The following is a 9,440-nucleotide window of genomic DNA, read 5'->3' as shown; positions in this document are numbered from 1 at the left end:
TTATTTGTAGTATAATTTAAAAAAAAATTATTAAAAAAATTTATTAAAAAATATTCATGAGCTATTAAAAATGGACAGAAAAGTATGATATGGAATTCGAATTGATAGCTCATTAATATTTTAAAAAAGTCTCGTAATTAAATATTTTGTTAGCTTTTTTTTAAAGTATAAAATAAAATATATATTTTTTTAATTTTTAAATTATTAATTTTTTTTAATAAACTTTTTAATAAATTTTTTTAATAAATTATTAATTTTTTAACAGCATCATTCGAATTACTATTCAAGGCAAATTTTGACTAATTCGAACTAACTAGGTTCGAATTACTTGCTGAAGCGTCCAAACGTATAATTCGAACTCACCTAGTTCGAATTACTCTCAATCCTAGTTCAAACCAACTAGGTTCGAATTTTATGCATCACTTGTTCCATCAATATTCGAGCTACCTTAGTTCGAATTATGTGTTTTTGTAGTTCGAATCAACCTGGTTCGAATTATATAATAATGTATTTTAGCTCATTTGTGAATCAATTTTCAATTTGGCGGATTTGCGTAATTTCTCACTCCCTTAGCTTATTTACATTTTTTACCCTATAAAATACATATTAAAAATAAATTATAGAGCAATTTTAAGGTGAAAACCATTTGATTTAACTAGGAAAGGGTAAAGGGAGACTAGTTGAATTTTGGGTTGAACCGTGGAGCAGAAGGCGTTAGGCATGTCTCGGGAGTGGTGACGCGTTGGTTACAAGGTGGGTGCCAGGCAAAGAGGAATCCTTCCTTGTAAAGTAATAAGTAAGCAAAAGACGGTAGCTTAATGGTGGTGAAGGTTCATTTCTCTCAATTGAGACACTGTTTACTACCAGAAAGAAACAGGGTTCCCTTTCTGCATCGGGATTTGGGATCGAGATGTGGGTGTTCTACCTGATCTCGCTTCCGCTCACGACGGGCTTGGTCCTCTTCACCCTCAACTACTTCGCCGCCCCTCACGTCCCTCGCTACGTCCTCTTCACCGTCGCTTACACCTGGTTCTCTTCCCTCTCCATCATCGTCCTCGTCCCCGCTGATATCTGGGCCACCATATCTTCCCGCCATGATATTGCTCCCATTTCCTTCTTCTGGAGCTGGTCTTATTGGAGCACCTTTCTCCTTACCTGGTAATTCATTGCTATTTCTTATTTCATCATTTGCTTTGTGCTTCTTCTCATTTCAATTATTATTATTGCGTCCTGAGCAGGGCCGTCGTGCCCCTTATTCAGGGTTTTGAAGATGCTGGGGACTTCACAGTGTCTCAGCGATTGAAGACTAGTGTCCATGTTAACTTGGTCTTCTATCTAATTGTTGGAACCATTGGCCTCGTAGGACTTGTTCTTCTCATTATGATGCACAAGAAATGGTTTGTTCTTACTATCCTCTTAAACTTGTTATATGAGCCACAAGAAATGAGTGCATTCTAGATTTTTTGTTATATCAAGTTATACCAAGATGGAAATACAGGATTACATATAAGTCACACCTTGTGTGGTTTCTTTAAGGCATGGAAATATGAATGTATGTCCTTTGCCCAATAAGTATGGTTTTACATGATGATCATGGTTGACCAATTAACATGTGATAAGCATTCTTTAGGTTTCAGAAGAAGCTCCATTTTGTTTTTTCAAATATTTTTTTTGATTGGTTTCTATTGAACAGGCATGGAGGTCTTTTGGGATTTGCCATGGCCTGCTCAAATACCTTTGGACTAGTTACAGGTGCATTTCTTCTTGGCTTTGGTCTAAGTGAAATTCCCAAAAGTGTTTGGAGACATGCTGACTGGACAATCCGCCAGAAAGTTCTCTCCCACAAGATTGCCAAAATGGCTGTTGAACTTGATAATGCTCATCAAGAACTTTCAAATGCTATTGTTGTAAGTAGATTGCATGTTGTAAGCAAAGTTTCTCTTGCTATTTCTAAATCTTTTCTGCTTTCCAGTCTACATATTCAAGCTTGAAAATGTTATTAATCTCTTACTTGTAAATAAAATAGTAACCTCTCTGTACTGATTAGTTGAACCTATAGGTCCGTAACCTATATTTAAAACTTGATATGTTATTTCTGTAGGTTGCCCAAGCTACGTCCAACCAGATATCCAAGCGTGATCCATTGAGACCTTACATGGATGTCATTGATAATATGCTAGCCCAATTGGTATTGAGATTTTCATTCCTTGATTAAGTATTCTGATTACCGTTTCACCCATATGTTCTGCTTATAGTAACTGGATCTCTTTCTCTGTATGTTTCCTTCAATTTTCCAGTTTAGGGAAGACCCATCCTTCAAACCACAAGGTGGCCAATTAGGGGAAAATGATATGGACTATGATACTGATGAGAAGTCAATGGCAACACTTAGACGTCATCTTCGGGGAGCTACTGAGGAGTACTACAGATATAAAAGGTAAGCAATTATCAGTTTAGTATTCTAAGTATGTTTATTTGGAAATTTGCTCTTGAATCCTTTACATGCGTTCTATATATTCTTCCAAGGAGGATAAACTAGTAATAGAACATTAGTTGTATGTTTAAAAATAATCTCTTTTAGATTGTACCACACATTACAAATACTTCTACTAGGTTCTTTTTCTTTTTAACCTTATTTGAGTAATCAGTCTTTCAGTTATTGCTCTAGTTGATTGGTTCTACTTGGATGATGAACAGTGTATAGTTTTGCTTCCAAGCTGTATGTGTTAATATGAAAGACCTTCTAGCATTTGCGTTGAAGCGTTCAAAGCTAGAAATTATTCAAATGTATAAAATATTTCAATGTATATATAATCAATTGAAAGCCGTAATTGGTTATTAATCTGTTTTGTTTATTTGTTTCTTCTGGCAGTCAAGTCACAGTGTTGACTGAATTTATTTAGCAGCTTGACTGTTTAGTTGTATCTCTGTTTTCAGTTACATCATTACAACTAGTTCTCCTGGAATTTTCCTTATATGGTTACTTTTGCAGTGAGTATATGACTTATGTACTGGAAGCCCTTGAGTTGGAAGATACGATAAAGAATTACGAACGCTGCAACTCAACCGGATGGTTGTTTTATTTTATTTTATCTCTTTCTTTTATCCACCTAATTATCCTTCTGTAATATTTTAAAGGTTAGTCCTGCTCACCTTGTGCCATTTTACTGCTGTCATTTCAGGAAATATATTTCAAGCTTTAAACCTTCTAGGACTGGCAAGTTAGGATCTCTAGTTGATACTTTAGGTAATTATGAGATTTACTGTTAACATATTTTCTTCCTGTAACTGGAATTTTATTTAGTAATTTGACTAGTAATGTTGATTGTATTAGTTTCCCAAGAGATACCTTGAAAATTTTACACATTTTCCTGGCTTGTAAAAATATGGAATATTTTTATTAGAGTCATTTGGCACAGCCTTCTGAATAAATGGTTGTTTTATTGCAGAATTTTTATGGCGATGCATTTTAAGAAAGCAAGTAGAGAGGGGCTTGGCTGTTGTATTTGGTATCATGTCTGTTGCAATTCTTTTAGCAGAGGCAACTCTTCTACCTAGTGTTGATCTATCTCTTTTTTCAATTCTTATCAAATCCGTTGGAACACAGGAGATGCTTGTGCAGGTAGACTACGACTCAGAGATTAATTGTTTGTGCTAAATGTGGACCTTGAGATGCTGCACATATATTTGAAATCTTTTTTCCACCTTATCAAAAGAAGCTTTTTGGTGAAGATATTTTAAAATATTGAAAATCATGTAACAATCTGAATGTTAGCTTACGATATCTTATATTAACTTCTTTCTAATTGAATATTATCGTGGCTTTGCTTTAATGAAACATTTTCATTTTACCATATTATATTATTATTTGAAATTTGCTTTTTCGAATCACTCTTCAATGTTTCATTCATTTGTTCTAAACTCTAGCTTCTAGCATCAAACACAACTGTATAAACATTACTCAAGTGATTCATGCTGTCAAACATTTGACATAAAGATAATCTTGAGGTTATTAGTACTGTAAATTCAACAGGATGAATGATTTTGTTGGTTTCACTAAAACTACCTAATGGGAGGAGACAGTGAAGCCAGATTTTACATTTCTTGTTTATTCTCTGAAAGGGTGCATGAAATGGCATATCTTAAATATCGTGTACAGGTGTTTGCTTTTGTTCCTCTCATGTACATGTGCATCTGCACATACTACTCCTTGTTCAAAATTGGAATGTTGATGGTTTACTCTTTGACACCCAGACAGACGAGTTCAGTCAACTTGCTTATGATATGCTCGTAAGTTTTGTTTCATTATTATTATTATTGAATATTATTGTTTTCCTTGAATTGCTAGTGATATCTTGTAAGTACTGTTTGTATTCTTTCTTGTTCCAGCATGGTTGCTCGTTATGCACCCCCTATCTCATACAATTTTCTCAATCTCATTCGCCTTGGTTCCGACAAAACAACTGTATTTGAACAGGTAAATATTTTAGCAACGTTTCATGCATTACTGTATACTCTGATGCTCTGATCTATATCTTTCACATATAGTATATCATCACTTCACAGTAACCCCATCACAATTTTCATGGCTGTAGTTCTTAGGTGCTTTACATAGAGTAAGTTCGCTTAAATAGTTTATTTAAATGCTTATGTGAAAGGATTTTTGAAAAAACTTATGAATAAGTTATATTAATATACATCATAACAAAAGTGCTTATTTTGGGAAGGTATAAATCTCAAAAAGCACTAGAAATGACACCTCTTCAGAAACTATAAGCTCTATAGCCAGACAGAACCAAATGTTCACATCAACAACATACCTAAATGGTTTTATCGCTTTTATGTAGATGGGTACTACGTGGAAAATGATATATTCCTCATTTGCATTCAACTAGTTTGTCATTTAAGTTTATTGACCAAAGTATGTTTTATTTAATCCTTTCTTTTATTATCCCAGTTAGATGAATTTTATTTGTCATGTGGCATCTGTTGTGTATTTACAGTATATGATTTTATTCTTTTAATATTAATTTGTCATTAATTAGTCTCATAAGCTAGAGACTGAAATTATTGGCAGCTACATATCAGAACATGTTTGATTCCTTTGGTTCCTATTAATTCATTTATCTGATTTGAAGCATTGTGCTTGACTACAGCGAATGGGTAACATTGATAAGGCTGTCCCTTTCTTTGGAGACAAGTTTAACAGAATCTTTCCACTCATTATGGTTATATACACCCTTTTGGTTGCAAGCAACTTCTTTGACAGAATATTTGATTTTCTGGGAAGTTGGAAGAGGTATATTTTTAAAACAGAAGCTGAAGATATGGATGGTTTTGACCCATCAGGATTAATTATCTTACAGAAAGGTATATTCTTTTTAAACCTCTACTTAGAGTTAATAAAAATGACAAATTGCATCTGAATTAGCAAACTTACCTTGTATTTGGGATGTTGTGATACTCATGCTTGATAGTGGAATTGTGTTATTTTTAGAACGGACATGGCTTGAACAAGGATGCAAAATTGGTGAGCAAGTAGTTCCACTAGCAAGGAATTTCAATGGTATTGATGTTGAATCTACCAGCAGTCTGATGGTATGTTCACGTGCCACCTTGAAAGAAAGAAACAATCTCATCTATTTTTTCATCTTTTGTACCGAATGTAGTTTAATCTTGTCATGATTTCAACAGCTTCAAGATATGACATTATATTTTTTTTTTTTGTGGTTATGCGTTTTACTCATGTTATAGATTATATTGTTCAGGAGAAAAATAGTGTTGAAATGAGGGGAACTTCCAGTCTGACAAATACAGAAACAGATGGAGGTCTTCCTAAAACTTCTAGGGAAGAGACTAGGAGATATACTTCTAGCAGGGAATCCATAAGCAGCAAGTATGCTGCTTTCCGGCGGCAGAGCGAACAGGCATCTAGATATAACTCCAAGAGGGAAGAGAAAAATATTGAGTCTAGTAAGGTTTCCTTGCTTGATCACAGTGATACTACTCATTCAGGCAATACAGCTGGAGTGTCATCTGCGGGTTTGGCCTCGACATGGCAAACAATGAAGACAGGCTTTCGGAGTTTCAAGGCCAACATGGGAGCCAGGTGGCTTTTACCCATACAGCAACCACTGGAAGTTAAGATCAACCGTGCTTCCTCATCGGAATCCCTTGATGATATCTTCCAAAGACTGAAACAGCCTTCAGCAGAGCAAGTTATTCACAACGAGGAGGATTAATTGGAAGCCATACAATATTGGGATTCCCAAGTCCATATTATCATGTATATTAATGTGAAAGTGCTGCATGATGTTCTTACCATTCTTTCTTTCTAATCTTAGTTTAACCTTGGTCCTCTAGTGTAGCCTAAAGAAGGAAATAGATCCGCCATACAGAAACTTGAACAGTAATCATATATGAATGGAGCATGATGATCCATAGAAGCCATACTTGAAAATTGTTCAAATTGTATAGCCTTTGCAGATGTTTGATCCGTTGCGTATTCATAATTTTTTAATCGCACAGCTGCGCTTGTCAATCGCTGTAAAGATTCTCCATAATTTGTATTTTGATTATCACGGTCAAATTCAAGCTATCAAATTCTCCACAAGTAATATAATGATGATGAGAATCATTAAAAAATTTACAGGATGAATTCAATTTTGATTTACGTTCTGCTTTAAAAAGAATAATAGAAAAAAACTTAAAATTAACAAGAATAATAAAATTTAAGCCCTAGGTCATAGGGTTCCCGATGGTCCTGGAATGCAAAAAAGGCCTATATCTGGAACTTTCTTGTGAGTTTGAGTAGTTTGGACCAAAGGTTATTTTTCTTACTGCGCCTGTTATCTCCATTGGCTTCTCTTTCTCTTGAGGGAAAGGCAACCGACTTACTCTTCTTAAAACCACCACCGAAGCTAATTGATGATGAAACGGAATCCAGCACATTGGACGCAGAAGAAGAAGAAGAAATGGATTGAGGAGAATTACGGGAAGAAGAATGGGTTGGTCTGTGGAGATTGGATAGTTTGTCTCTTAAGCAAGAAGCGCAAACGCCTGGTTGTTGGTTGTTATTCGGATGAACCTTGCACCCAAATCTTGATGCTTCTATCTCCGACCACTTCATCTCTGAATGCACTTTGTTACTGCTTGCGTCGTTCGTTTTGTAGTAATGCATGGTTGAAATATAATGGACCGCCACGACTCAACTTCTATGACTGCGTCCAATCCAATCCAGTTTCTGGATGTTTCTTAATCAAGATAATTTTGCCTTTACATACAATAATTTATTGGCATAACAATAAATTTTTAAATAAAATTTGGATTAGCGACAAATTAATCCTTAGTTACTTAGCCTACGAAGTTAGAAAATACTGTGGGAAAAAACAATGATTGTGTGCTGCAATCAAAACCGAGCTTTGAAAATTGCATTCATTTATTTCGTCACTAATGATTCAATTATTATTACTAAATCTTCTTTACGTTGAAAAGAAAAAACAATATTCATACACTCAACAAGTCAACATTCTTACTATCCGTTCTGTATAAAGGTATAGTTGTTACAAATTAATTATATAAAAAAATGTGTTTAATTGTTAAAAAATGTTAATATTAAAATAAGAGTCCTATTAGAGAACTGAACATTTTCCAAACTGATTCCCAAAGATCGAACTCTTAAACTTTTAGATTTAGAGCTCTAAATCATGTCATGATACCACTCATCCCAAAAGTTTCAGCTGATGGAAAAATGTAACACTAATGGTTATATCACTAATACTCCCTAAACTTTTATTGTAGACATTGTACAAATATTTCATTAGTTTCTCGTACTTTCTCTTAAAATAATATTTATTATAAAAGATTTACATGTAACGAGATTGATTTAAAGGCACTGCACATCTAAAGAATAAATACATCGCGTGACTCAAGTCATAAGTAACGTTTAACAAAATGAAAAAACCAAAAAATTTTTTTTTGAAGAAAGTGAGCTCAACACATTAGAGTGGAGCAAACATGAAAAGATAACAAAACAGAAACCAAAATAAAGAGACATAACTCTGGGGTAGAATCCGTTGTCATCTCCGACATTGGCATCAACAACCAAACGGATCAACGCCACACCATTCCTTATAACTCAGAAACGACTTATTCTTGACTCCATCAACACCTGTCTCTAATTTCTGGTATTCCGTTCTAACCAAATGTTCCAGATAACCGCAAAGAATCCTATCTGCCACTTCTTTCTCTCAGAACTACGACCAGGCACTTCCATCCAACTCTCAAACAGTTCTTTGACAGTCCTCGGAATAGCCCATGCTCTGTCTGCACCCGTCAACCAAGCGCACCACACCTGCCAAGTAAATTCACAACCTAGAAACAAATGGTGCACAAATTCTATTTCTTTTTTACACAACACACAAATCGTATCGCTATGTCGTATGATTCCTAGCCTACTCAGTCTCTCTTTAGTGTTGATTCTGCCTATTAGGACAAACCACGCAAAGAGCTCCACTCTTGGAGGAACCAATCCTCTCCAAATCGCACTAGTGAAGCTGTAGCTTGTGATGTCTTCTGAGAGAGTCTCTTTCTGCAGCACCTGCACAAAAGAATTAGTAGAATAGATACCTGTTTTTATCAAATTTCCATACAATTGTATCCTCTTTACTAGGCGACATTCTTACTACTCGCAATCGGTCATGTAGTTGATTGAGCAACTCAAGTTCCTATTGGAATAACTTTCTCTTCCACTGAAAGTTCCACACCCACTCTATCCCATCCCAGAACCCACAATCCCCTACCATAGATCCTTGTTGATTTGAAGCAGAGAAGAGTCTCGAAAAACTATCTTTCAACGGACCACCTTGTAGTCAATCATCCTCCCAGAAACGAATATGTCTACCATTTCCCACCTCCATAGCCAAACCACTGATCATCATATCTCTCCCCTGTGGCCCTTTAAAATTAAGCTGACAAATATCTTTCCACGGCTCTCCTCTTGCAGGTAATGACTGTTTTGACAACATTACAGAAGGATTCAAGAGATTACAAGAACAGACAACCTTCTTCCACAGCGGACAGTCTTCCTTCGAAAAACGCCACCACCACTTGAACAGAAGCGCCGTATTCCTGATCAATGCATCTCCTACCCCCAAGTCGCCTAACTTTTTCGGAGCTTGCACCATCTCCCATTTCACAAGTGGTATACCATTTTTCCCATCTTCTTTACTCCATAAAAACCTTCTCTGTAACCCGATAATCTTGTCCGCAACCGCTTTTGGCATTTTGTACAAGCTTAGGTAGTAAACCGGAAGACTATTCAGAATGGATTTTATGAGAACCAACTTACCAGCTTTGTTGAGGGACTTGGCTTTCCACAAACTGAGCTTATCTTCTACCTTGTCTATGATTGGTTTCCATGTCTTCACCAACCGTGGGTT

The 9,440-nt window shown here is 35.6% G+C and overlaps 1 protein-coding gene across 2 annotated transcripts; it reads left to right on the top strand.

Annotated features, from left to right (window-relative positions):
- Positions 1 to 648: 648 nt before the first annotated feature.
- Positions 649 to 6,541, top strand: LOC107631686 (uncharacterized). 2 transcript variants are annotated; one of them, XM_016335207.3, is made up of 13 exons: positions 649 to 1,158; positions 1,239 to 1,397; positions 1,694 to 1,907; positions 2,102 to 2,188; positions 2,298 to 2,437; positions 2,993 to 3,073; positions 3,183 to 3,247; positions 3,450 to 3,622; positions 4,160 to 4,290; positions 4,390 to 4,477; positions 5,157 to 5,370; positions 5,498 to 5,598; positions 5,769 to 6,541. In XM_016335207.3, exons 1-13 carry the CDS (start codon positions 911 to 913, stop codon positions 6,240 to 6,242), a joined length of 2,175 nt encoding a protein of 724 aa, XP_016190693.1. In that variant the 5' UTR covers positions 649 to 910; the 3' UTR covers positions 6,243 to 6,541. The 2 variants fall into 2 exon arrangements, with proteins under 2 accessions (XP_016190693.1, XP_016190694.1); XM_016335208.3 differs by having other exon boundaries at positions 654 to 1,158; positions 1,261 to 1,397.
- The last annotated feature ends 2,899 nt before the right edge of the window (positions 6,542 to 9,440 follow it).

This window comes from Arachis ipaensis, chromosome B3, assembly GCF_059453495.1.
Source record: "Arachis ipaensis isolate K30076 ecotype BB chromosome B3, ASM5945349v1, whole genome shotgun sequence".
Taxonomy (NCBI): Eukaryota; Viridiplantae; Streptophyta; class Magnoliopsida; order Fabales; family Fabaceae; genus Arachis; species Arachis ipaensis.
The sequence above is the reverse complement of the archived record's forward strand: the minus strand, read 5'-3'. Positions and strand labels throughout refer to the sequence as shown.